General features: G+C 48.0%; 4 protein-coding genes and 1 long non-coding RNA gene across 8 annotated transcripts; 3 read left to right on the top strand and 2 right to left on the bottom strand.

The window, feature by feature from the left end:
* Positions 1-932: 932 nt before the first annotated feature.
* On the bottom strand, positions 933-5,323 carry LOC135368929 (uncharacterized). The gene is made up of 5 exons (XM_064602494.1): positions 5,104-5,323; positions 4,551-5,036; positions 3,092-3,214; positions 2,457-2,801; positions 933-1,144 (listed from the first exon to the last, which is right to left on the bottom strand). Exons 1-5 carry the CDS (start codon positions 5,149-5,151, stop codon positions 1,025-1,027), a joined length of 1,122 nt encoding a protein of 373 aa, XP_064458564.1. The 5' UTR covers positions 5,152-5,323; the 3' UTR covers positions 933-1,024.
* On the top strand, positions 4,436-7,052 carry LOC135368934 (uncharacterized). Its single transcript, XR_010414898.1, has 3 exons — positions 4,436-4,534; positions 5,249-5,354; positions 6,953-7,052. It is a non-coding gene; the product is annotated as an uncharacterized LOC135368934 (long non-coding RNA).
* An 828-nt stretch (positions 7,053-7,880) lies between these two features.
* On the bottom strand, positions 7,881-12,775 carry LOC135368925 (uncharacterized). 2 transcript variants are annotated; one of them, XM_064602489.1, is made up of 5 exons: positions 12,519-12,775; positions 11,375-11,869; positions 10,137-10,259; positions 9,596-9,898; positions 7,881-8,110 (listed from the first exon to the last, which is right to left on the bottom strand). In XM_064602489.1, the coding sequence occupies exons 1-5, from the start codon at positions 12,642-12,644 to the stop codon at positions 7,994-7,996; spliced, it is 1,164 nt and encodes a 387-aa protein (XP_064458559.1). In that variant the 5' UTR covers positions 12,645-12,775; the 3' UTR covers positions 7,881-7,993. The 2 variants fall into 2 exon arrangements, with proteins under 2 accessions (XP_064458559.1, XP_064458558.1); XM_064602488.1 differs by having other exon boundaries at positions 9,554-9,898; positions 12,519-12,774.
* Positions 12,697-19,320, top strand: LOC135368926 (galactoside alpha-(1,2)-fucosyltransferase 2-like). Of its 2 annotated transcripts, XM_064602490.1 has the most exons (6): positions 12,697-12,763; positions 13,987-14,169; positions 14,706-14,737; positions 15,789-15,970; positions 16,807-17,140; positions 18,628-19,320. In XM_064602490.1, the coding sequence occupies exons 3-6, from the start codon at positions 14,727-14,729 to the stop codon at positions 19,250-19,252; spliced, it is 1,152 nt and encodes a 383-aa protein (XP_064458560.1). In that variant the 5' UTR covers positions 12,697-12,763; positions 13,987-14,169; positions 14,706-14,726; the 3' UTR covers positions 19,253-19,320. The 2 variants fall into 2 exon arrangements, with proteins under 2 accessions (XP_064458560.1, XP_064458561.1); XM_064602491.1 differs by lacking the exons at positions 12,697-12,763; positions 13,987-14,169 and adding an exon at positions 14,186-14,271.
* A 2,897-nt stretch (positions 19,321-22,217) lies between these two features.
* On the top strand, positions 22,218-27,401 carry LOC135368927 (galactoside alpha-(1,2)-fucosyltransferase 2-like). 2 transcript variants are annotated; one of them, XM_064602493.1, is made up of 5 exons: positions 22,218-22,343; positions 22,754-22,785; positions 23,820-24,001; positions 24,843-25,176; positions 27,126-27,401. In XM_064602493.1, the coding sequence occupies exons 2-5, from the start codon at positions 22,775-22,777 to the stop codon at positions 27,331-27,333; spliced, it is 735 nt and encodes a 244-aa protein (XP_064458563.1). In that variant the 5' UTR covers positions 22,218-22,343; positions 22,754-22,774; the 3' UTR covers positions 27,334-27,401. The 2 variants fall into 2 exon arrangements, with proteins under 2 accessions (XP_064458563.1, XP_064458562.1); XM_064602492.1 differs by having other exon boundaries at positions 26,709-27,401.

The raw sequence follows: 27,401 nt of genomic DNA, 5'->3' as shown, positions 1-27,401 counted from the left end.
AAGGGAGAGAAAGTCTGCTTCATTGTAAGTTTGACTATTGCCATTGTAAGTGCGCATCCTGCTGTCGATGGGTAAAGTATAAGGCAGGGCGTAGAGTATCCTTGACAGGGTCAGCGCCTTATAAAAATGTCCAAAATGTAAAAATGTCCCATATGAAGGTACAGTGGAGTGCTTCCATTCTTGTGGGACGGATTCCTGAGCTCCACACCTTGTTGAAGAGGTCAAGCAGAGTCGATTGTGCTTATGGGGGGAGGTTCTTTATGGCTCTGCCCGGTGCATTCGTACAAGGCGTGTTGTAGTTCTTGTCACGTGAAGAGGGCGTGCATGGGGTGGTGGGATGATCCCAGGGCAGGTAGATTTGCCTGCGGAGTTGACACTGAAGTGAAAGCGTCCAAGAAAATTTCCATGACATACGATATGGTGACTATTTTGAAGCAGAGGCCCATCCTTGAAATCCCCCTGTGCCACCACGGCTCACAGATCGCAAGATCAAGGTCACAAATGGCCAAACTCTCCCATAAAGGGCTTTGATCGCGAGTTCAGACCAACGCCTAGGTCGTGTTGGTTCAAACCGGGCCGAGGACGGTAGCAATGTGGGGAGGTAAACATTGCTTCCAGTACCATATGTCGGAGATACTGGTGGGAGCTATGAGGAGGAGGAGTCTCTTCCGAAATATCCAGCTCCCATGGCACAGTGGTTAAGATGGTCACTTTCCACGGCGAGACTGGGAGGTGACACGGGTTCAAATCCTGTCACCGGCGCAGTGAAGTCGGCCCAGGATGTACTACTAACCCCCCCTGTCCCCCACTCCTTCCTGCTGTCCCCTCCCTGTCTGTCCACGTCTGTAAGACACTCATAGCCACAGTTGCTACGCGGCGCTAACGTCGAATTAAAGAAACCTTAACAATCACCCCGTAATAAATTACGAATGTTTTACTTTCCTGCACATGCACTTTTTTTACTGCTTCATAGTTATACAATGTATATGCATTATCGAAGAAACGGCAACTGCTTCGACCGTTATTATTGCTTTGTTTTGTCGACCACGGTTTCGACTTTTCGACGTCGCCTTGCAGCGAAGAGATCGGCGACGGGTCTCACTCCGGTGTCGTTGCTCACAAACGCGGACGTACCAAAGAGAACCTGCGAAAGAAAGTGATGACGTCATGTATTACGCATAAGAGGGGACACAACACACCGCCAGCAACAGTCCCATACCGTATACTACTCGAGTTATTTCCCGTTCCACACGGAAGGCAGCGCCCTTTGGTTGTGAAAGGGGCAAGTGATTTACAGGTCATATGTGCAGAGAGAAAGGATGAAGAACACTAATACGGAATTTTCCTTCGTCTTCTTCCTGCTACTATTCAATCGTTGCACATCACTTCTGTAGAGAGCGGAGTGTGGGTGCATCACGGCGATCCTGCGCCCCCTGGTGGAAGTTAGGATAGGTGCTATACCGCGTAATATTATCGGTGATAACCAGGCATAATCAGAAAACCAGGCATCAGAGCTTACGCGCGACCGGAGCAACAGCTGCGCAATTACGTGGCATATATAGTTGTCCACAGTTCGCTTTTGCCCAACACGTCATATCATGCGGGAATCTATGTCGCGAAGTCGGCAATTTTTTTCATAATTTTCGTTTCTGGAGCAACATCCGGGTACCACCGTTCCATAACAAGCGCTTCTGCTGGCAGCTATATATTCTCCAAGAATCGCTGCGCTGTTACGAAAGTCGGGTAAAGATAGGAAACTTCCTGACACATATGTTATTGAAGAAAAGAAAAAGTAGCAGTGGATCCTACACGGACATCGTTACCCATATCGCTTGTCGCAACATAACGACCAGAGGAATCTCGATTTGCTAACGCAAAATTCGAGCAAACGGAACCTCGGTACTGTAACAACCATAGCTCGGCGTTTCGGGCCTTCCAAACTCACGATCGCAATCATCTGATGAGGCGCGAGACAACAACACAACACGTGTCGTGTTTGTTTACATTTCTTGGCCATCGCGCAGGCTTGCCTATCATGGAGTTTATCCACCAGCTAGCCTGCATCTACGCCATTCTATCACGTGATTCTCCTACTGCTTCGCAATTGGCTGAGAGCGCGACGTCTCGTGCCCAGACGTCTTAACCCAGGCCGCCGGGTTAACGACTGTCAACGAGCCAAACATACTGTCGATAAAGGCAACATGGGAATACTAAAACTGGCAAGCATCGCTCTCTATGGCGATACTCCTCTGCCAACACTGGGTGGTTCTCGACAGCAGCTCCGAATAGGGCCCATGGCTTGCTTAAAGCGGATGGCGGACGCCATTTCTGTTCCATTATGCTGTTCATAATTACCACTAACATGGTGTGCCCCTTTTTTTCGTCAATTCGAGGGGGAGAACATTGTCATTCGAGTTGATTATTATATAGGATTATTATAAATAAAGTATAATTACCTCACGAATCATTTCTCCCAGTGATGTGTTGTACGTTCTCACATTCTGCAAGTCAATATCGTGACCATACAAGGGATCTTGCTTCACACAGCGGTGGCGGATGAGCGCGTGAACTGCAAAATAGCTCCTCCATTCCGGATGATGACCGGGGACGTACAGCTTGTCGAGCATGTTCAAGTCGGTCCCGAGGAGGACAGGGACGGCATGAATAAGATGCGGATGCGGCCACAGCAGACGCATGGTGGGCAGGTCTCCGACGTTGTAATACCACAAGCTGCTGTTGTACTCGCGGTAAAGTTCCAGGTGCAGCCTAATGAATCGGGCACCGGGTGCAGCTAATAACACCTGCGATATATGGGTAAATGAAATTACGCTCAATATGGGAAGAGCGGAAGATTTTTTTTTCAGTAACTTCATAAAATTAACTTCTGTTAGGATGACATATCTTCGGGGGGGGAGAAGAAAATTCCAGATATAATCCATGTTATATATAAATCCCTATTATATATATCTTTAAATTATATCTGGAACACCCGGTACATTCAATTCAACTATAGCCCACGGAGCGAGCTGTCACCTTAAGACAATAAGCGCCCACATATAGGATACCTCTGTCAGTCAACCGAACCACTCACCATGCTTCCTAAGTACACTCCCTTTGGCCAGCCCAGTGTCATCTCATAGTGTCGCAGTGGGTGCAGAGGATTAATGACTACGCAGTCGTTGTCGATGTATATGCCCCCGTACTGCAGCAGAACCTGAGGGGTATAATAATCGATGGTTACTCCGATAAGTTTAATATATACGAGGGTGAGTCAAATGGACATCATAAAAGTGAGGTATAAAATAGGAACACCGCTCAATTGTCGTGTAAAGGCCGACCCACTTCACATGGTGCGTATTTCAGCGCGTAACACGCTGCGTGTTACGCTCGGTGATAAATTTCACGCACACAGTCAGTTTTGTGCACGTGAAAGAGCGTCAAGAGGATTCTGATGGCAATTTTGTCTGCCCTGGACCCGAGCGGTAAGTTCGGGTGGTGCGGTCACAGCAATAGGCGCGTGTTCGGGTGATGCAGTGCGGAGCAATTCGCTCGCCCCACGGGCTGTTTTTTTTTTTCGTTTTTTTTTTGCTCTTGCTGATGGTGGTTTCGGGTGACGCATGTGGTAATCCGAATGAGAGCACCCTAATTCACCGCACGCTCACGGGAGTCGCTCTGGGGCAGTCATCGCCCGAATTTATCGTACGCTCTACCGCTGTTCCACCACGTGCTCTGTGCTTTCCATCTGTTCCAGAACTTTCGGCAACGGCCTCATGCGCTTTCGCCTGTTGTCGTGTACATCACAAGCATAGCCTGAGACACACGAGGGAAGCAGGTCACGTCTTCCTCTTTTCATTCGCAATTTCGGAGTCAACTGAATTTTCATCGCTAGTGCCTCCGTAAAGATCCATGCCGTCAATGGTGAACGCAACAAAGAAACAAACAACAAACGGCTGTCTTGTGTGGATTCCTCTGTCCCCGTCCGTCAGCGTTTCCAAATTGCGCGGTACACATTCCCACCAACTAGACCAACTTTGTGCACTTACTAAATAACAGGGACACAGCTGCAGGCCCAATACGTATAGCCAGACATGTACGTATCTTGAGTATTGTATTTGAAATACAGTAATTTAAGTACTTTTCTCTCTTTTCTACTAATTCCTTGTCAAGAAATATATTTTGTGGTCTAATTACGCGAGAGAATTCTGAGACGCGCCGTCACGGACAGCGCGTCTCAGAAAGTGATCTGTGTTCTGTGGTGCCAGCGCTACCTGTGGAGGCCGCACTGCAAGCCAGAAAGTACAGATACAAAGGAAACTTAGACGGGTAGAGCTGGTAAGGAAGTATGAAAGGAATTGTCTCAGGACTAGAGCCGCCGATATTTCTAACAGATACTGTTCTTCTGGGCACAGTCATCATCATTAACGATGAGGACGGTGCTACAACCTTCGTCACAACATTTCTCTACAACCTTCGCTCCACAACACCATGTGCTGGGTGACCCCTGCTTGTGCAACAGAATCGGAGAGTACGGGAGGTGCGTATGGGCCTACCTGCATGCGAGCGATGTCCGAGGCGTGGTGAATACAGCCCACTTCACGTCCGAAAATGGTCTGTACCGGGTACTGTTTCTTGATTGTCACGTTTGGTATATCCCGGATCAAGTAGGCAAGCGGTCCGCCTAACTGGCACTCGTCGCAGTGCACTAAAATTTTGTCCGGTGCGTGGTTGATGTACGCAGACCGCATGCTCACGGCGTCCATGAAAGAGACGTTCGGTTGTCCGAACCGCACGAAGTGAATGACGTTGGGTACTACGTACGAACTGAAACCGGTATCATTATCGGCGACATAGAAGGATACCGGTCTGGAAAGACGCGGTGGGGAGATGGGAACAACGTTGGGTGCTGGCAGGAGGAGACCAAGGAGCACATAAAGTGCGGCTGCTAGGATCAGTATCAGGAGAATCTTCTTTGAAGAATGGTTTCTCGGCAGGTGAAACTTCAACGCACGAAGACTGCCTTGGCCTTTATCATTTGACTGTGGGGGGAAAATTGTTGGGGCGACTTAGTCGGTTTGACATTTCGTTGGTTGACATTAACCTTACCGGTAGCTCTGAAGGCTTGTCAATGACTACGACTGTGTCGTTGCTCATTTCGAAAATGGACGAGGATGGTAAAAAGCGGAGATTTGATGCCAGCCTTTGCTGGAACAGCCACAGAACGTCACTTCTTCTTCTTCTTCTTCTTCAGCCAGGAGGGCAGTGGCCGCTAGCCACAGAAAAGGACGATTGGCCAGGGCAGGTGATGGAGGTGATGGGTGGTGATGGGCTCTTCTTCTTCTTTCTGCAATGGTGAGGTGAGACGAATTCACCAGGTGGCGGCTTGCCCTTTAGTGATTTGTTTCAATTGTTTCCAATAGAAATGGGACCTGTCCTTTTAACTGTGCAAGAACTACAGTTAGCAATTGAATGCACCTGAAAATGTGGTTGTGCTTTGAACGACGTCGTCCACACATGCGTCATACGGGGCCACTCTTTGTGGAGCACGAGCGTTGAAAGGTCAACAGTCGTTGGTCATAATGGCGGGGGCAGAATACACGGGTTCTACACGATCCGTGGTCAGAAGTTCGGTCAGAAGTCAGATTAACGAGTTGTCATAATAATGAGGGAGAAATACTTGGTGCTTCTATGGGGAAGAAACGGCTCTATCGAGAAGCGGTCAGAGAGTGAGGATGTCATATTAACGTTTGTAGGCTGTACTTGGGACGACCTTAGCACCTTAGCAGGACTAATCTCCCTAAGAGGTATAACTTGTTTATGCACCGGCCAGTCAGATACAGAGGAGAAGAAAACACAGCTAAACTCTAATATAGGCCGAATGTACTGCTTGCGACGCAGTTGTCTGAAATCAGCACATTGTGGATTATCCCATCTGTAATCTCGGGGCGTTTCTCCGACGTTTTGGCCCAATGACTCCACTATTATTCCGGTAGATACCTTTCTCCTGGGTGCACACACAGTATGGAACTAATGAAACTGTGGAGAGCTCTCGGCTCCATTGTGGACGTAAATTGCATGTAAGCGAGTGCAGGAAAGAAATACTGTTTCTAGCACTAGATTTTCCAGATATTGTAAGCGCGGTGTGCAGGCAATGTTTATAGCCAAACTTACAGCCGCTAGTACATCTAGTTGAGAGCCTCCGAGATACCGACGTCTCCGGCGAGCTTTGATAGCATATGAAGTAACCTTTCCGTGACCATTTCCCGATTTCTTCAATTGGCAATTAAACGGAGACAGCAATTAAAATCTAGACGGGGGAATGTGGTATAGGCATGGACGATTGGTGATTGATCTGCGGGAATGGTATGGAAAAATCGGTGAAGAGGGATAACTTTGAAATAGTACTAGGATGTGCCAAGGTCCAGCAGTTGTCGAGAAGTCGAGATTCAGCAGTAGTACCCAGAATTTCAAAAGACGGTCGTTCAAGGTAGTATACGTATGATCTGCATACATATTCATTGTTCTGTCCGGTAAAACGTCAACAGGACATTTTCCCGGTGTTTAAAAGTTGAAGCTTCAGAAACTCGCATATGAGCGCGGTCGCGCGTTTGGAGCTCCGCTTGTGCAACATTTGCACGATGTAGAGGAGGAGGGTGGGTCAGTAGGTCCTCCTCGATTTCTGTCCTGCATCTGCTCAAAGACCCACCTCCCTCATGGCACTGCATTCAGGGCAATGCGCTTTCACAAATGAAAGTACGCTCACTCCGTGCACAGGGATTCATGAAGGAACAGATTTGAGGAATATACCTGTATTAGCCTATATTATTACCTATAACCTATATAACCTATATTATTTACTATATCGCCATTAGAAAAACTACTTGCCCCCTATGTCCGATGAAATGCCAAATTCGTCGGATTGGGCTTTTGACGTCCTGTTGCCTTCCTTTTCCAGATTGCAAGAGTGGAGAACACAGAGCTAACTTCGAGGTAACCGTATAATGCCTACTTACGTAGGCGTCCCCGTTCGTCGCGGCGGTTACGTCACTGGTATGTAGGACATATGGCGGGCCACTGTAGCAGGCAGTGGTTACATCCAGTGAGCCATGGATTATTTTCGGGCTCGTTTTCACAGAAATAGTGTTCCTGGTTACCAGCGATGAGGTGTCGTGGTGTGAAAAGCATATAAACAATTCCCGCCATGACGTATATTTTATGGGGCAAGGACCTCGCATTGCTGGCTCACTGGCTGCAACCATACCACCATGACTGTCGGAACATTCGCTTATACTGGACTCTCAGGACGCGATTGCTGGTTTACAAGCAAGCCGAAGCTGTGGGGGAGGTTTGCAAATCTTGATTGCTTGTGGTCCTTCAGACCTCCTGCGTGCAGCGATTTCGAGGCATGTCAGGGAAGTTTCCGAGCACTGTGGCAGCCCCTGATATGTGAAAAGCTCGGACGATTCTGCACGACCGCATGTGTGTCTGGTTGTCAGAGCATGGAGGGAGTACGTCGTCATTCATGTCACGAGTCATGTTAGTCGTGAAAGAGGAGGAGAGTCCTCAGAAATATCGATAACACTTTCTCTAACCCCTTGGGCCCTTAGACACGTACTTGGTCAACCCCCCCCCCCCCAACCAGCTCCCGTGTCACAGTGGTTAAGATCGTCGCTGGGAGGTGACCGGGGTTCGAATCCTGTAACCGGTGGTGCTGTCAGAGGACTTCCGTTTTCCAGACGAATGTCGGCGCAGTTCCCCCTGAAGTCGGCCCAGGACGCATACTACTCCCTCGTGTCCCCCACTCCAGCTGCTCATAGCCACAGTTGCTACGCGACACTAACGTGGAATTTTTTGAAAAAAAACGTAATAATCACCCCGTAATAAATTACGAATGTTTTACTTTCCTGCACACCTACTTTTTTTTTACTGCTTCATAGTTACAACCATATAGAATGTATATACATTATCGAACAAACGACAACTGATTCGACCGTCGTTACTCAGTTTTGTTGGCCACGGTTTCGACTCTTCGACGTCGCCTTGCGGCGTAGAGATCGGCGACGGGTCTGACTTCGGTGTCGTTGCTCACAAACGCGGACGTACCAAATAGAACCTGTGAAAGAAAGTGATGACGTCATGTATTACGCATAAGAGGGGACACAACACACCGCCAGCAACGGTCCCATGCCGCATACTACTCGTGTTATTTCCTGTGCCACACGGAAGGCAACGCCGTTCGCTTGCGAAAGGGGCAACTGATTTACAGGTCGTATGTGCAGAGAGAAAGGATGAAAGAGAGAGAGAGAACACTCATGTGAGTTTCACGCTTTTTCTTCATCTTCTTCCTGCTACTATTCAACCTTTACATATTACTTCTATAGAGAGCGGAGTGTGGGTGCATCACGGCGATCCTGCGCCCCCTGGTGGAAGTTAGGATAGGTGCTATACCACGTAATATTATCAGTGATAATCAGGCATAATCAGATAACCAGGCATCAGAGCTCACGCGCGACCGGAACAACAGCTGCGCAATTACGTGGCATATGTTCGCTTTTCCCAACAGCTCGTATCTTGCGAGAATCTATGCCGCGGATTCGGCAGTTTTTCCCTACACTCTTAAAAATGAACTTCACCGCATAGCACGCTCCTAAATAACCATAATCTCAAATGATATCGTTATGTGCCCTGATTTGTTGAAAACGGGAGGCGTACGCCTTTTCTGTGACAATTATGAACAGCATAAGTGTCACAAAAAAGGCGTACGCCTCCCGTTTTCAACAAATCAGGGCAGATAACGATATCATTCGAGATTATGGTTGGTTAGGAGCGTGCTATGCGGTGAAGTTCATTTTTAAGAGTGTAGTTATCGTTTCTGGAGTAACATCCGGGTACCATCGTTCCATAAGAAGCACTTCTGCTGGCAGCCACAGCCATATATTCTCCAAGAATCGCTGCGCTGTTACGAAAGTCGGGTAAAGATAGGAAACAATAGAACAACACGTGTCGTTTCTTGGAGTTACGTTACGTTTCTTACGTATCATGGAGTTTATCCACCAGCTAGTCTGCATTCACGCCATCATGTCACGTGATTCTCCTACCGCTTCGGAATTGGCTGAGAGCGCGACATCTCGTACCCAGACGCTTAAGCCCGGCTAACGACTGTCAACAAACCAAAGACACTATCGATAAAGACGACATGGGAATACGAAAACTGGCAGGTATCGCTCTAGGATCACCGGGTCCAGGGCTCTACCAATTGAGCTAAGCTAACACAACTCCCCAGCGACTTCCAAGGGTGCGGCATCTGAAGGGACAAACCAGCCACTCTCTCTCACTCATCCTCCTTTCACTCTTACATTTTTGCTCACTTATACACACATTCATACGACGGGAGCGACGCAAGCGGCAACTGTTGAACAGGACTGACGTTCTGAGGCTGGAACAACATAGAAGGGACATTTGAGGCTTTGTATGTATATTTGTCCCTTCTATATGTTGTTCCAGCCTCAGAACATCAGTTCTGCTCAACATCACCTCATCATCACCTCATCATTACCTCACGAATCATTTCTCCCAGTGACGTGTTGTACGTTCTCACATTCTGCAAGTCAATATCGTGACCATACAAGGGATCTTCCTCGACACAGCGGTGGCGGATGAGCGTGTGAACTGCAAAATAGCTCCTCCAATCGGGATGATGACCAGGGACGTACAGCTTGTCGAGCATGTTCAAGTCGGTCCCGAGGAGGACAGGGACGGCGTGAATAAGATGGGGATGCGGCCACAGCAGACGCATGGTGGGCAGGTCTCCGACGTTGTAATACCACAAGCTGCTGTTGTACTCGCGGTAAAGTTCCAGGTGGAGCCTAATGAATCGGGCACCGGGTGCAGCTAATAACACCTGGGATACGGGGGCAAATTAAATTACGCTCAATATAGGAAAAGCGGTAGATTTTTTTTTCAATAACAAATCCTTATTAGATATATTCTTAACTTATATATTTATAATTTAAGGGCACGTTCTCTGGAACACCGGGTACATGCAATTCAACTATAGCCCATGCACGGAGCGAGCTATCACCTTAAGACAATAAGCGCCCACATATAGGATGCCTAGGTGAGTCAATCGAACCACTCACCATGCTTGCCATGTACATTCCCTTTGACCAGCCCAGTGCCATCTCATAGTGTCGCAGTGGGTGCAGAGGATTAATGACTACGCAGTCGTTGTCGATGAAGATGCCCCCGTACTCCAGCAGAATCTAAGGGGTATAATAATCGATAGTTACTCCGATAAGTTTAATATATACGAGGGTGAGTCAAATGGAAACCATAAAAGTGAGGTATAAAATAGGAACACCGCTCAATTGTCGTGTAAAGGCCGACGCACTTCACATGGTGCGTATTTGAGCGCGTAACACGCTGCGTGTCACGCTCGGCGAGAAATTTCACGCACAGAGTCACTTTTGCGCACGCGAAACAGCGTAAAGAGGATTCTGATGGCAATTTTGTCTGCCCTGGACCCGAGCGGTAGGTTCGGGTGGTGCGGTCAGAGCAATAGGCGCGTGTTCGGGTGGTGAAGTACGAAGCAGGTCGCTCGCCCCACGGGCAATTTTTTTCGCTCTTGCTGATGGTGGTTTCGGGTGATGCATATGGTAATCCGAATGAGAGCACCCTAATTCACCGCACGCTCACGGGAGTCGCTCTGGGGCACTCATCACCCGAGTTTATCGGACGCTCTACCGCCGTTCCACCAGGTGCACTGTGCTTTCCATCTGTTCGTGCACTTTCGGCAGCGGCCTCAACACGCGCTTACGCCTGTTGTGTGCGTCACAAGCATATAGCTTGAGGTGCACGAGGGAAGCAGGACACGTCTTCCTGTTGTCATCCGTCAGAGTCTCCAAATTGCGTAGTACGCACTCCCTGGCTAACTTTGTGCACTTATTCAGATGACAGGGACAGCCCTATACGTAGCCGGACATGTACGTATCTTGAGTATTTTATTTGAGATACAGTAATATAGATACTTTTCTTACTATGTTGTACTAATTCCTCGTCAAGAAGTGTATTTTGTCGTCTAATTATCACGGTCTTGGGTCGTCACGGACAGTGCGTCTCAGACACTGCGTCTCTGTGTACTGTGGAGGCCGCACTGCAAGCCAGAAAGTGCATATATACAAAGGGAACTCAGGCGGGTAAAAATCCAGCGAACCGGTAAAGAGGCGCCGATATTTCGAACAGGTACTGTTCTTGGGACTGTCCTCGTCATTAACGAAGAGGACGGTGCTACAACCTTCGCTCCACAACCCCATGTCCTGGGTGACCCGTGGTTGTGCAACAGAATCGGAGCGTATACGGAAAGTGCGTATGGGCCTACCTGCAAGCGAGCGATGTCCGAGGCGTGGTAAATACAGCCCACTTCACGTCCGAAAATGGTCTTTGCCGGGTGCTGTTCCTTGATTGTCAAGTTTGGTATATCCCGGATCAAGTAGGCAAGCGGTCCGCCTAACTGGCACTCGTCGCAGTGCACCACAATTTTGTCCGGTGCGTGGTTTATGTACGCAGACCGCATGCTCACGGCGTCCATGAAAGAGACGTTCGGTTGTCCGAACCGCACGAAGTGAATGACGTTGGGTACTACGTACGAACTGCAGCCGGTATCATTATCGGCGACATAGAAGGGTACCGGTCTGGAAGGATACCGGGGTAGCGGTGGGGAGATGGGAACATGGTTGGCTGCTCGTAGGAGGAGACCGAGGAGCACATAAAGTGCGGCCGCTATGATCAGTATCAGGAGGATCGTCTTCGAAAAACGGCTGGTCCGGAGGCGAAACTTCGAGGCACGAAGTCTGTCATGCCCTTTCTCGTTTGACTGTGGGGAAAAAAAAATTGTAGAGACGACTAAGTCGGTTTGACATTTCGTTGGTTGACATGTAGTTCCGTATCGTGACTACTGGCGTTTTTTAAATAAAAAAGAAAAACAAAGATCAAACGCTTTTACGGAAAAGAGGAACTCACTAGTAACGAAAGTAAACAGGTATGACACTCGTATTTTGCGTGAAACGTATAAAAACTTAAATTTTATCGCCCGGTCTCTTAAAGGCCATCTTTACTGAGGACCCTCTGATCGAACCCGAGGCACAATCTCGACGCCCGCACAGCTTGGGGCGGGGGGGGGGGGGGGTTAGATCCCCAATCTGTCTGACCCAAACTGACCCAACCTCATAAAAGTGAGGTGATTTAGTAAAATTCAACGACCCTTACTTTTGCAAGATGGCAAGTTTCGAACCCGTTAGGCCTAGTATTCCCATGTTTCTCCTGCGGTAGAAGTGCATCAGATGGGGTTGTTGAAATGCATATAAAAAAAACTTCTAGTCCACAGAACTTTATAATTCTTACATTGTTAGATTCAGTATATGACTTTCTTTCACTTCTATGCAATACTTACCTTCCTAACGCTTTCACTGATTCTTAAAAACGAGTGGTCCCGATACGGAATATACACCCAACATTAACCTTACCTGTAGTCCTGAAGGCTTGTCAATGATAACGGTTCCGTCGTTGCTCATTTCGAACATGGACGAGGACGGGAAAAGGCGGAGATTTGGTGGAAGCCTCTGCTGGAACAGCCACAGAATGTCACTCATCTTCTTCTTGGTCTTCTTCAGCCAGGAGGGCAGTGGCAGCTAGCCACAAAGGGCGATTGGCCAGTTCAGGTGATGGAGGTGATTGGTGGTGATTGGCTCTTCTTCTTCTTTCCGCGACGGTGAGGAGAGACGAATTCACCAGGTGGCGGCTTGCCCTTTATTTTTAGTCCCTTTACTTTAGTGGTTTATTTCAATTATTTCCTATAGAAATGGGACCTGTCCTTTTAACTGTGCAGGAACTGCAGTTAGCGCTACATAGCACGCTCCTAGCCAACCATCGTCCCGAATGACAACGTTCTCTCCCCTGATTTGTGGAAAACGAGAGGCGGAGCCTATTTTATGGCCATTATGCAATGCACAGAATAGGCTTCTGCTCCCGTTTTCAACAAATCAGGGGCGAGAACGTTGTCATTCGGGACGATGGTTGGCTAAGAGCTATGTGGTGAAGTTCATGTTTAAGAGTGCATCCAGCACACTTCTGGACATACTCCCTTTCCATGGGTCATTCGCCATTCATTTCGCGTATCCCTGCATATACATGCATGTGGTATTCTGGTTCATAGCGATACATGAATCTGTATAGCCCTGGCCCATCTCCTTCCGTGGATCGCGGCCCTTTTTGTGTCAGGAAGAAGAAGAAGATTCTTCAGTAGCATATACCAGCAATGGCGGCATTCTTTTCGAAACTGCACATTGCTTTCAGCACCGTGTGTCGGATGTTTCCGACGCAAGTCGAAAGGACCCCTGGTGGTCGAAATTATCCGCAGTCCTACACCAACGCCTACACTCTAAAAACAGAACTTCATCGCATAGCACGCTGTGCTATGTACGCCAAAGGCCGTACGCCTCCCGTTTTCAACAAATCAGGTCAGATAACGATATCGTTCGAGATGATGGTTGGCTAGGAGCGTGCCATCAGGTGAAGATCATTTTTAAGAGTCGCATACGCTTGTTAGGAGCCCCGCTCTCATTGGCGTCAGTGTTGTCTCTCGGAGCATCACACACTGCGCTCTGTCATGGGGCTGTGGTAGCGGGTCTTGTATCGTACATCGTGCTCTCCAACCGCTTCTAGGCAGTTCCTTCCTACTCTCATACACTTTCACGTACACACACATTCATACAGTCATACTTTTGGCCGTGTATAGTCGCCATACGCATATTCCTACATACGTGCATATCCAGTTCCTGCATTAGTCATCACACGTCATATATGTCATAAGTTACTTGGATCTGACTTGGCCTTAGTCCCCATCATTACTGCACAGACATAGACAAACATCTCTCGCCCCTTTTGTCCTGGCCAATCTCCCTTAGTGGCTCACGGCCATTATCTCATTGGTAGAAGAAGAAGAAGAAGAAGAAGTGTGCACACGCACTGCACGCACGCACTTGCGGACCCGCTCGAGGAGCAGCAGCACTGCAACACAATCACCTGCCCTGACCAATCGCCCTTCGTGGCTAGCGGCCTCTGCACTCCTGGCTGAAGAAGAAGAAATTGCATCTCTCAGTCGCGTCTTCTGCACGTGTAAGTGAACGTTCTTGATATTGTGGTCTCGAAATGTGATGGAATGTCCTGGTTTTCCTGGCGACTCGACGTGCTGTCTCATACATAACGTGACATTCTCGGGTAAGCATAAACATGCCCCCACCGTAACTTCCGATCCTTCCGCGACTAAGGGCGCTCTGAACCGTCCGCCATGCAGAATTATATCCTTCGCTTTTCTGTTTTGTTGAAAACTAGGGGCGTACGCCTCTGTGTTTTTTTGTTTTTTTTTGTATATCCTCGCGGTGACGCGCAGCACAGCCAACTATTCTGCAATAACAGCCGCTTCAGTGTTGTTCGTCTGGGAAGTAAACGCATGAACTTCGCTGCGCAAAAAACGACGTTTTGTTGATTCTATGCTCTGAATATACGAGGAATCCGATTATTCTATTGTACCCTTAACGCCGCTTTTTCTCTCCTCTTAGAAAGATAGTAGGTGCCACGTTGTTTGCCAGTTACAAATTAATGGAAAGTCATTATTCAATGTCAATCTCAATGTCGTTTTCTCTGCCGTCTAGGTTATCCTGCCCTGCACATTCATGGAGTTTAGGTACGTGAAAAAAATTCCACTTTTAAACCTCCGTATCGTCCAGCTCGAACTTGCTATATGCTCGGAGTTATATACGCTTGACAAACAGAACTTCACCACATAGCACGGTCAAGGGGCCAACCGTTGCTCACCACTCCTTTTATCACCCTTTATCACCCTTTATCACTTGGCCGATTTGTAAAAAAGTACGGGGCGTACACCTTAAGTGTTCCAAAAAGATGTACGCCTCCCGTGTGTAAAAAAAAAAGAAAAAAAGGAATTTGTCAGCATAGCAGCAGTCAAAGTGGCGGTACGCGGATGATTTGAGCGGAGACACGAGCTTGAATCCCCACGTGACCTAGGCTCAGTTCTCGTGAAAAAAATCTCGTGAAAAAAAATTCTCGCAACGCCTCACTACGACCGAAGATGTCTTATTACGGCCAAAAGTAGCCTCCTATGGGCCGAAGATGTCTCGTCACGGCCAAAAAGAAAAAAAAATGAATCCACCATAATAGCAATCGCATTGTGCTGTATCCCTCCCAAAATTTCTCTGCCAGTAATGCACTCTAAAAACAGAGCGTCACCGCATAGCACGCTGGGCGCCAACCATTGCCAAGAATGATAGGGTTATCGCTTCTGATTCGAGGAGAGAACGGGGAGTCTTTGTGTGGCAATTTGAATATATGGTAATTGCCACAAAAAGGCGTGCGCCCCCCACTCTCCTTGAATCAAAAGCGATAACCCTATCATTGGTAGCAATGGTTGGCACAGAGCATGCTATGCAGTGAAGTTCTGTTTTTAGAGGGTGAGATACAATCGCATAAATTTAAACGCAGAAATTGAAATCAATAAATTGAATTGAATCGGCGAGCGGGGCTTGAATTACGCTTCTGACATGGCTTGGAAGCGGGGGGTATTTCTGGTAATGGTTTGTGTATGTCTAGCCTTTCAAAGCCCACACGAGAGATGATACCTCACGTAAGTGAGGTTTGTTCGGGTATAAATAAAGGTATGATACGCACTCGGTAAACCAATGTTCAATTTTCTCTCTCTCTCTCTCTCTCGACTGCAGGTTTCCTTCTGGGTACGGCAGTACCCTCCTCATTGTACTTCTCTTCATCCTTGGCTCTATTTACACGTACTACCCAATGTCGTGGAAGGGTACTGATGAAGTGAACCTGGAGGGTGAAGGGTACCTGAAGAACACGTCAGAACTTGATAACGTGCTGGACCACCGATTCAGCCCCGGAACGAGTGAGCAATATGCGACTAGCCAATCATCATCTGGAATGATATCGTTACCTGCCTCGATTTGTTGAAAACTGGGGGTGTACGCCTTTTTTGTGACACTTATATGCTGTTCATATAACTGTCTCAAAAAAAAGAGAGGGGGCACATTTCCCATTTTCGAGAAATCAGGGAAGATAGCGATACCATTCGAGTTGTCGGTTGGCTATACAAACAAGTTGGCTCAAACAAGTACCGCTCGGGAGTTGATTTTACTCCTTTTGGGGACTAAATGCATTGCCGCAAAAAAAGTAGTCCCTTTCGGGAGTAAATGCACGGGAGTAAATGAATGTCAGAGTGGAGACTGCATTTCACGCGCTGTTGTAAGAGTCCCAGGTACATAACTCGTGTGCATGCATGAAAATACTTCGAAGCAAACCGTCAACCGTGATATATCGAGTGATACAAACCGTTGCGCCATACATAGGGCACAATTTGCGGAGAAAGATGCGCTAACTGTTTCTTACTCTGTGTGGCTGGAAAATTGCTACGTTTGCTGAGTTATACAGCCTTATGCCACCAAATTGACCTTACGTAGACTGTTGCATTCAGGAGACCATTCGCAAAGTTCAGTGACAATTTCAGGTCCTGGGGAGTAAATATCGGGTTAGGGGACTAAAATGGGGATTAATTATAGTCTAGGGGAGTAGAAGCAGCAATTACTCCCCGTTTTACTCCTTTTTTTTTTCTTAGAGTGCGTGTGGCCGCTCCGGGTGTGCCATTTATGCCGCCATTTTCAGTGCGCGCCAAAAGAGGGGTGCTTCCTTAACGCGCCCAATGACTAGTTTGACTATTTGCCGCAGGATTCTTGTCGGCGGTGACGAATGGTGGGTTGGGCAACCAAATGTGCAGCTACGCTATCACGTACGCGATGGCAAAGTTGACCAAGAGGCAGGGAATCATCTTCCCCTGGACGTACAAAGACCTGTCGAGGTACTTCCGCATCACGCTTCCGGTCATCTTGAACGAGACCACGTGGAAGTGTAGTGGAAGTGCGGGGACTGACTGGATGTCTGAAGAGCACTACCTACTTCACTCGCCCTGCGTCGTACTCTCTGGTTACTACCAGTCCTGGACGTTTTTCCACCACGCCAGAGAAGACGTCATCAGGGAATTCACTTTCCACGATTCCTATAGGTAAGAAATGTCAGTGCGTACGACGGATTTAGCTGTTCGCGAATGCTTTGGTATAGTTAAAGCAGGCTGTAGTACAGGTCACGTAACACGTGATTCCTCCCGTCAGGGCGTGCTAACTCACCACTTGAAGCCCAGTGCAAAGCCAGTGAAGTATATATTAGGGGGAAAAAAGTAGCTCGGGCTCTTTGGCTGCACGCATTGCATATGTTTGTAAGTGCTCAAACGTCGCCACGGCACCGTCGGCGTTGTCGTCATCGTCAACTGCACAGCTGTTTCGGCCTTATTGGGCCATCGTCAGCAGTACGCAAGCAGGTGACGTTTGAGCGGATGGCGTCAGAAGGTGACGTGGCACGTAATTCCTCCCGTCAGGGCGAGGTTACTCACCACTGAAAGCCCAGTGCAAAGCCAATGAAGTATATTAGGAAAAAAGAAAATAGCCGGGGCTCTTTCGCTTGCACGCGTGATCTGCGCTGATTAGCTGAAAACGGGAGGCGTACGCGTTTGCGGGACACTTATGCAGTTATGTTAAGGCGTACGCTCGCGCCCGAAAAGGCGTACGCCCCGTGCTTCCCAGGAATGAAATGTGGTGCAGGTATTCTGTGCAATTGGTTGGGCTTCCGCGTGCTGTGCACTAAAGTTTTAAAACGGGCGTTGATCAGCTCGCGTGGCTCAGGGGTTAGCGTGCTGGTCATGTCACGTCGAGACTGGAGAGGTACTCGGGTTCGAATCCCGGTGCCGGCTGTGCTGTCTCGGGTTTTTCCTGGGTTTTCCTCAGACGCTTTCAGTACCTATGTCGGCACAGTTCCCTTAGAAGTCGGCCCAGGACGCACATTCCCCCAGAGCGTAAGTTGTGACGTTGCCCACCTCTGGCAGACCGACAACGGCGAGCCCTTTCAGCACTACACTCTTAAAAATGAACTTCACCACATAGCACGCTCCTAGCCAACCATCATCCCGAATGATATCGTTATCTGGCCTGATTTGTTGAAAACGGGAGGCGTACGCCTTTTTTGTGACACTTATGCCGTTCATAATTGTCACAAAAAAGGCGTACGCCTCCCGTTCTAAGAGTGTGCTCTCTTAAAAATGAAGTTCACCACATGGCACGCTCCTAGCCAACCATCATCCCGAATGACAACGTTCTCGCCCCTGATTTGTTGAAAACGAGAGGCGGAGCCTATTCTGTGCCGTGCATAATTGCCGTGCATAATTGCCGTGCATAATACATTATAGGCTCCGCCTCTCGTTTTCAACAAATCTGGAGAAAGAACGATATCATTCGAGATGGTGGTTGGTTAGGAGCGTGCTATGTGGTGAAGTTCTAGTTTAACAGTGTACTGTTTCACTTCCCTGCCGTTTCGATTGATTTTCTACGGTCCCAGGTCCACGAGCGGAGTATACGTATCTCTTGTGTCCGATGAAATGCCAAATTTCCACGGATTGGTTTTTTTTTTTTTTTTTCACGTCCTGTCGCCTTTCTCTTCCAGATTGCAAGCGTGGAGAACGCTGAGCGAACTCCGAGGTAACCGCACACGTCCCACTTACGTAGGCGTCCACATCCGCCGCGGCGATTACATCGGTCGCATATGGGACGCATTTCGGGGCACTTTAGCAGACAAGGGCTACGTCCGGCGTGCCATGGACTATTTTCGGGGTCGCTACACGGAAGTAGTGTTCGTGGTTGCGAGCGACGGCATGTCGTGGTGCGAACAGAACATAGACAATTCCCACGGTGACGTATATTTCGTGGGGAATCGCGACACGTATAAACCGGGCCCCGATCTCGCACTACTGGCTCACTGCAACCATACCATCATGACCTTCGGGACCTTTGGCTTCTGGGCAGGATATCTTGCCGGGGGAGAAGTTACTTACCTGGCAAACTTCACCCTTCCTGATTCCAGTTGGGCCAGATCCATGCCAGACCAGAAGCAGTGCTTACCGGACTGGATCCCGATACAAGCCAATATTTCTTATCTGTACAAGAAGGCTTCCTCCGAAGCCACTCCGCAGACGACCGCTAACGCCACCGTGACCCCCGTTGACGAGACAGAAAAGAAAGGGCGACTGTGGGAGCGACTGAAGGAGATGATGCGTCCCGTTTTCCGTTAATCGACTAATCCGACCGTTAATCGCTAATGTTTTCTAATACAGTGAAACCGTGAGGTTTCGTCTCCTAATGTGTGCTGTTGTGAAACAATCTCCGGCGCCGCACGAAAGGTATTCACTGTTGATACTAAGCCACGGAGCCAGTCCGCACGATCCGCTAGGGGCGCTACTCATCGGCCCGCTTGATCTGCATTGTGATTGGGCAATGGAAATTTGAAATTTGAACGCGCAGGAGCGGACGTATGACGTATCGTAGTAGACGACAGCAACAGCTCCTACGAAAACGCGTGCATTCAACGCTTGTACAAAAATACTAAGGTAAGATGAAGTACAAAGTATTACAGAAATTGAAGCGCATAACCGGACCGATCAGTAGCGCCACCGCTAGCTTCCAAATGCGGCGCTTGGAGGGGTGCCTATGACATGCCCGTGACAATCTAGTAGGTCGTGTACTAAACTGCGAATACGGAATAAGTTTCGCATAAATTTTACAGGAAAAACGATTCCTTTTCTGACAGGCCATGTCTTCATCCCAGGTTGGAGCCCTGGAGCCTTCATTCACATCGGTGCAGAATAGCCGAATGAATACATTTCATGTGAATACGTTACGTATAGTGTGTCGCACAAACTACAACTTTCTGCTGGACGACGTAATGCCCTGAGGTGGTTTATTGCGTGATAAGAACCTTCCTGTCCTGTTATCCTTTCGCCGCATCCTAAGTGCCGCGACTATATCATTGAGCCTCTGTATGCACTACGGGAATAAGTCGAAAAATGCCAAATCGAGAAAACTGCAGGCGAATATCTGGTAAAGTAATTGCAGATGTGTTTCCTGGAATAACGGAAAAATGGAAAACGCGTAACATATATGCATGTGTCTCCTCTACATGCATGTCCCGTTTGCATCGTTTCGGGGTTGTGTGACTTGCAGAAATTGAACAAAACCTAGGAGCATGACATATATCCCCTTATTTCACATAAAAGGGTTTTAGTCCAGGAAATAAGTTTTTCGTTGGTGGTAGCCAGGGTCGTACCGAAGACTGGGAGGGGGTGGGTTCGAATCCCATACCACCGACTGTGCTGTCTGAGGTTTTCCCTGGGTTTTCCGGCAGACTTTCCAGACGAATGTCGACGCAGTTCCCCGTGAAGTCTGCGCAGGACGCGCGCTAACCCTCCATGTGCCCAACTCCTTCCTGCTGTCCTCTCTCCATATGTCCACATCTGTACGCCGCTCATAGCCACAGTTGCTTCGCGGCGCTTACACGGAATCAAAGAGAAAAAGAGAAAAAAGTTTTCACGGGTCGAACTTCCATGGTGACGCCAGGAGTCTCGAAGCGTTTCTCCGACGTGAGGCAACCGGCCACTTCGAAAGTCAAGTCAGTTGCTTCTACGCTGCAACAAGAGCTTTTTGCATTAAGAGAAAAGCGACAATCCTTGTGACGCGCAGAATTAAAAAAAAAAAAATCTTCTTGTTACAAGATAGTGTTGTCTGACAATGAATTTCCACATCCTCAATATCGTTACGATTAAGCTCGCAGTAATGACTTTGTAATGTCATTACTTTTTCTAGTAACGAGTAATGTAATTTCATTACGTTTCAATTGCAGTGATGAGTAATGTAGTTCAATTAATTTTTATCTGGAGTAATGAGTAAAGTAGTTTAATTACATTTTAGAATTAATTTACCCAGGTATGCACGTAAATCTACTCCCAAGTTAAAGCAGAAGTGTAGCTCACCATAGCAGAAGAAGAAAACCATCCATCATCTGATTACCAATCAGATGATGACTCTTAAAAACGAACTTCACAAAAACTGGCTGAAGAAGAACAAGAAGAAGAAATGAACTTCACCGCATAGCACGCTCCTAGCCAGCCATAGTCTCGAATGATACCGTTATCTGCCCTTTTTTGTTGAAAACGGGAGGCGTACGCCTCTTTTGTGACACTTAAGTTGTTCATAATTGTCACAAAAAAGCAGGGAAGGGTAACTGTAATGGTAACGGAAACAGAAAAGGTGTATTACCGAAATTGGAGATGGTATCGATAACGGAAACGGAAACGCATACCACGGTCTTCCATTACCGGAAACAGAAACGGAAACGAATTTATCGTCCGGTATTAAATTCGGGTAATGGCTATTCCTGTTGTGCGATGACGTTTGAGTGACTTTTCATTTTTTTTCTTTTTGTTTTGATGACTCCATTCCCTGTAATGCTCTAAATACTACACGAGAGCATGGAAAGAAAGTGCAATATTGGATCTCGAGGGTGCATTGCAAAACAGTTCGCTCGCTTACCTCGTCCCAGTCCTCATAACTCCATGACATCAACACATGACTATACCCCACCGTCCATAGCACGAGGATGACAGCATACGATTTTCAGTTACTTATTTTGTACTTTTTTTTTTTTTTTCATTTCACCGTGGCCATGGCAGTATTATTTACTACTGAGAGCGTTCGCTTATGAATGCGACATTGCATGAAGGTTACGCCCATCTTGAGTTCCTGGACTCCGAGTGACTGAAGACATGTTCCTACATTTTTTTTTTTTTTTTATCTTGTAAGATGTGCGCATCCCAACGACGTAAAATTACTTGTGTAGTGTGTACGCGTGACACCGAAGCAGCACTTGGGCAAAACAGGGTGCTGATAGAGCCGGATGAGCTGTCCTCCCGCAGCTCTGTGACAGCCGTTCCATTACCGGAAACAGTAACGGAAACGAAATTGAAAGGCCGCTATCAGAAACGGATAACGGAAACGAAAATATAGCAGTAACGAAAATGGAAACTGTAACCAAAATACGTCCGTTATCCTTCCCTGCAAAAAAGGCGTACGCCTCCCGTTTTCGACAAATCAGGCCAGATAACGATATCATTCGAGGCGATGGTTGGCTAGGAGCGTGCCATGCGGTGAAACTCATTTCTAAGAGTGTAGAAGAAGAAGAGGAAGTAAAAGAAGAAACTGCATATCTCAGTCGCGTCTTCTGCACGTGTAAGTGAACATTCTTGATATCGCGGTCTCGAAATACGATCGAATGTCCTGGTTTTCCTGGCGACTCGACGTGCTGTCTCATACATAACGTGATATTTTCGGGTAAGTATAAACAACTGGGACAAACAATGGGACCACCGCGACTAAGGACGCTCTGAGCCGGCCGCCATGCAGAATTATATCTTTCGCTTTTCTGATGTGTTGAAAACTAGGGGCGTACGCCCCTTTGTGGTATCTGTTTGTATATCCTCGCCGTGACGCGCAGCACAGCCGGCTGTCCTGCAATAACAGTCGCTTCAGTGTTGTGCGTCTGGGAAGAAACGCATGAAGTTCGCTGCGCAAAAACCGCCATTTTGTTGATTCTATGCTCTGAATATACGACGAATCCGATCGTTCCCTTTTTATTTCTCTCCTCTTAGAAAGATAGTAGGTGCCACGTTGTTTGCCAGTTACAAATTAATGGAATGTCATTATTCCATGTCAATCTCAATGTCGTTTTCTCTGCCGTCTAGGTTACCCTGCCCTGCACATTCATGGAGTTTAGGTACGTGAAAAAAAAATCGACTTTTAAACCTCCGAATCGTCCAGCTCGAACTTGCTATATGCTCGGAGTAATACACGCTTGACAAACAGAACTTCACCAACCACATAGCACGGTCAAGGGGCCAACCGTTGCTCAGAATTTTTACCACTCCTTTTATCACCCTTTATCACTTGGCCGACTTGTAAAAAGTACGGGGCGTACACCTTAAGTGTTGCAAAAAGATGTACGCCTCCCGTTTGTAAAAAAAAAAGAAGAAAGAACGAATTTGTCAGCATAGCAGCAGTCAAAGTGGCGGTACGCGGATGATTTGAGCGGAGACACGAGCTTGAATCCCCACGTGACCTATAGGCTCCGTTACCGTAACGCCTCATTACGACCGAAGTCTCATTACGGCCGAAGATGTCTCGTCACGGCCATAAAGAGAAAAAAACAGATGAATCCATCATAATAGCAATCGCTTGTGCTGTATGCCTCCCAAAATTTCTCTGGCAGTAATGCACTCTAAAAACAGAGCTTCATCGCATCGCACGCTGTGCGCCAACCATTGCCACGAGTGATAGGGTTATCGCTTCTGATTCGAGGAGGGAGAGGGGCGTACGCCTTTTTGTGGTAATTTGGATATATGGTAATTGCCACAAAAAGGCGTACGCCTCCCTCCCTCCTCGAATAAGAAGCGATAACCCTATCGTTGGTTGCAATGGTTGGCGCAGAGCGTGCTATGCGGTGAAGTTCTTTTTTTAGAGGGTGAGATGCAATCGCAGAAATTGAAATGCACGAAGAAATTGAAACGCAGAAATTGAAATCAATCAGTTGAATTGAATCTGCGAGCGGGGCTTGAATTAGGCTTCCGACATGGCCTGGAAACGGGGGGTATTTCTGGTAATGGTTTGTGCATGTCTAGCCTCTCAAAGCCCACACGAGAGATGTGATACCACACGTACGTGAGGTTTGTTCGGGTATAAATAAAGGTATGATACGCACTCGGTAAACCAATGTTCAATTTCTCTCTCTCTCTCTCTCTCTCTCGACTGCAGGTTTCCTTCTGGGTACGGCAGTACCCTCCTCATTGTACTTCTCTTCATCCTTGGCTCTATTTACACGTACTACCCAATGTCGTGGAAGGGTACTGATGAAGTGAACCTGGAGGGTGAAGGGTACCTGAAGAACACGTCAGAACTTGATAACGTGCTGGACCACCGATTCAGCCCCGAAACGCGTGAGCAATATGCGACTAGCCAATCATCATCTCGAATGATATCGTTATCTGCCTCGATTTGTTGAAAACTGGAGCTGTACGCCTTTTTTGTGACACTTATATGCTGTTCATATAACTGTCTCAAAAAAAAAAGAAAGGGGCACGCCTCCCATTTTTGAGAAATCAGGGAAGATAAAGGTACCATTCGAGATGACGGTTGGCTATACAAACAAGTTGGCTCAAACAAGTACCGCATCGGAGTTGATTTTACTCCTTTTGGGGACTAAATGCATTGCCGCAAAAAAAGTAGTCCCTTTCGGGAGTAAATGCACGGGAGTAAATGAATGTCACAGAGTGGAGACTGCATTTCACGCGCTGTTGTAAGAGTCCCAGGTACATAACTCGTGTGCATGCATGAAAATACTTCGAAGCAAACCGTCAACCGTGATATATCGAGTGATACAAACCCTTGCGCCATACATAGGGCACAATTTGCGAAGAAAGATGCGCTAACTGTTTCTTATACTCTGTGTGGCTGGAAAATTGCTACGTTTGCTGTGTTATACAGCCTTATGCCACCAAATTGACCTTACGTAGACTATTGCATTCAGGAGACCATTCGCAAAGTTCAGTGACAATTTCCAGTCCTGGGGAGTAAATGTCGGGTTAGGAGACTAAAATGGGGATTAATTATAGTCTAGGGGAGTAGAAGCAGCAATTACTCCCCGTTTTACTCCTTTTTTTTTTCTTAGAGTGCGTGTGGCCGCTCCGGGTGTGCCATTTATGCCGTCATTTCGAGTGCGCGCCAAAAGAGGGGTGCTTCCTTAACGCGCCCAATGACTAGTTTGACTATTTGCCGCAGGATTCTTGTCGGCGGTGACGAATGGTGGGTTGGGCAACCAAATGTGCAGCTACGCTATCACGTACGCGATGGCAAAGTTGACCAAGAGGCAGGGAATCATCTTCCCCTGGACGTACAAAGACCTGTCGAGGTACTTCCGCATCACGCTTCCGGTCATCTTGAACGAGACCACGTGGAAGTGTAGTGGAAGTGCGGGGACTGACTGGATGTCTGAAGAGCACTACCTACTTCACTCGCCCTGCGTCGTACTCTCTGGTTACTACCAGTCCTGGACTTTTTTCCACCACGCCAGAGAAGACGTCATCAGGGAATTCACTTTCCACGATTCCTATAGGTAAGAAATGTCAGTGCGAACGACGGATTTACCTGTTCGCGAATGCCTTAGTATATCACTCTAAAAAAAACGGAACTTCACCATTGCCAAGAATGATAAGGGAATTCTGATTCGCTTCTGATTCGAAGAGAGAAGGGGGCGTACGCCTTTTTGTGGAAATTTTCATGTCCAAATTGCCGCAAAAAGGCGTACGCCCACCTCTCTCTTCGGATCAGAAGCGATAACCATATCATTCGCGGCAATGGTTGGTCCACAGCGTGCTACGTGGTGAAGTCCTGCTTTTAGAGTGTAGTTGAAGCAGGTTGTAGTACAGCTCACGAGTAGAGGTCACGTAACACGTGATTCCTCCCGTCAGGGCGTGCTAACTCACCACTTGAAGCCCAGTGCAAAGCCAGTGAAGTATATATTAGGGGGAAAAAAGTAGATCGGGCTCTTTGGCTGCACGCATTGCATATGTTTGTAAGTGCTCAAACGTCGCCACGGCACCGTCGGCGTCATCGTCAACTGCACAGCTGTTTCGGCCTTATTGGGCCATCGTCAGCAGTACACAAGCAGGCGACATTTGAGCGGATGGCGTCAGAAGGTGACGTAGCACGTAATTCCTCCCGTCAGGGCGAGGTTACTCACCACTGAAAGCCCAGTGCAAAGCCAATGAAGTATATTAGGAAAAAAGAAAATAGCCGGGGCTCTTTCGCTGCACGCGTGATCTGCGCTGATTAGCTGAAAACGGGAGGCGTACGCGTTTGCGGGACACTTATGCAGCTATGTTAAGGCGTACGCTCGCGCCCGAAAAGGCGTACGCCCCGTGCTTTCCAGGAATGAAATGTGGTGCAGGTATTCTGTGCAATTGGTTGGGCTTCCGCGTGCCGTGCAGTAAAGTTTTAAAACAGGCGTTGATCAGCTCGCGTGGCTCAGGGGTTAGCGTGCCGGTCATGTCACGTCGAGACTGGAGAGGTACTCGGGTTCGAATCCCGGTGCCGGCTGTGCTGTCTCGGGTTTTTCCTGGGTTTTCCTCAGACGCGTTCAGTACCTATGTCGGCACAGTTCCCTTAGAAGTCGGCCCAGGACGCATATTCCCCCAGGGCGTAAGTTGTGACGTTGCCCACCTCTGGGAGACCGACAACGGCGAGCCCTTTCAGCACTACTCTTAAAAATGAACTTCACCACATAGCACGCTCCTAGCCAACCATCATCCCGAATGACAACGTTCTCGCCCCTGATTTGTTGAAAACGAGAGGCGGAGCCTATTCTGTGCCGTGCATAATGGACACATTATAGGCTCCGCCTCTCGTTTTCAACAAATCAGGAGAAAGAACTATGCCATTCGGGATGATGGTTGGCTAGGAGCGTGCTATGCGGTGAAGTTCTTAGTTTAACAGTGTACCGTTTCACTTCCGTGCCGTTTCGATTGATTTTCTACGGTCCCAGATCCACTAGTGGAGTATACGTATCTCTTGTGTCCGATGAAATTCCAAATTCCACGGATTGGTTTTTTTTTTTTTTTTTCACGTCCTGTCGCCTTTCTCTTCCAGATTGCAAGCGTGGAGAACGCTGAGCGAACTTCGAGGTAACCGCACACGTCCCACTTACGTAGGCGTCCACGTCCGCCGCGGCGATTACATCGGTCGCATATGGGACGCATTTCGGGGCACTTTAGCAGACAAGGGCTACATCCGGCGTGCCATGGACTATTTTCGGGGTCGCTACACGGAAGTAGTATTCGTGGTTGCGAGCGACGGCATGTCGTGGTGCAAAGAGAACATAAACAATTCCCTCGGTGACGTATATTTTGTGGGGCATGGCGACCCGTATAAACCGGGCCACGATCTCGCACTACTGGCTCACTGCAACCATACCATCATGACCTTCGGGACCTTTGGCTTCTGGGCAGGATATCTTGCCGGGGGAGAAGTTACTTACCTGGCAAACTTCACCCTTCCTGATTCCAGTTGGGCCAGTTCCAGGCCAGACCAGAAGCAGTGCTTACCGGACTGGATCCCGATTCAAGCCAATATTTCTTATCTGTACAAGAAGGCATCCTCCGAAGCCACTCCGCAGACGACCGCTAACGCCACCGTGACCCCCGTTGACGAGACAGAAAAGAAAGGGCGACTGTGGGAGCGACTGAAGGAGATGATGCGTCCCGTTTTCCGTTAATCGACTAATCCGACCGTTAATCGCTAATGTTTTCTAATACAGTGAAACCGTGAGGTTTCGTCTCCTAA

This window comes from Ornithodoros turicata, chromosome 9 (genome assembly GCF_037126465.1).
Source record: "Ornithodoros turicata isolate Travis chromosome 9, ASM3712646v1, whole genome shotgun sequence".
Classification (NCBI taxonomy): Eukaryota; Metazoa; Arthropoda; class Arachnida; order Ixodida; family Argasidae; genus Ornithodoros; species Ornithodoros turicata.
The sequence above is the reverse complement of the archived record's forward strand: the minus strand, read 5'-3'. Positions and strand labels throughout refer to the sequence as shown.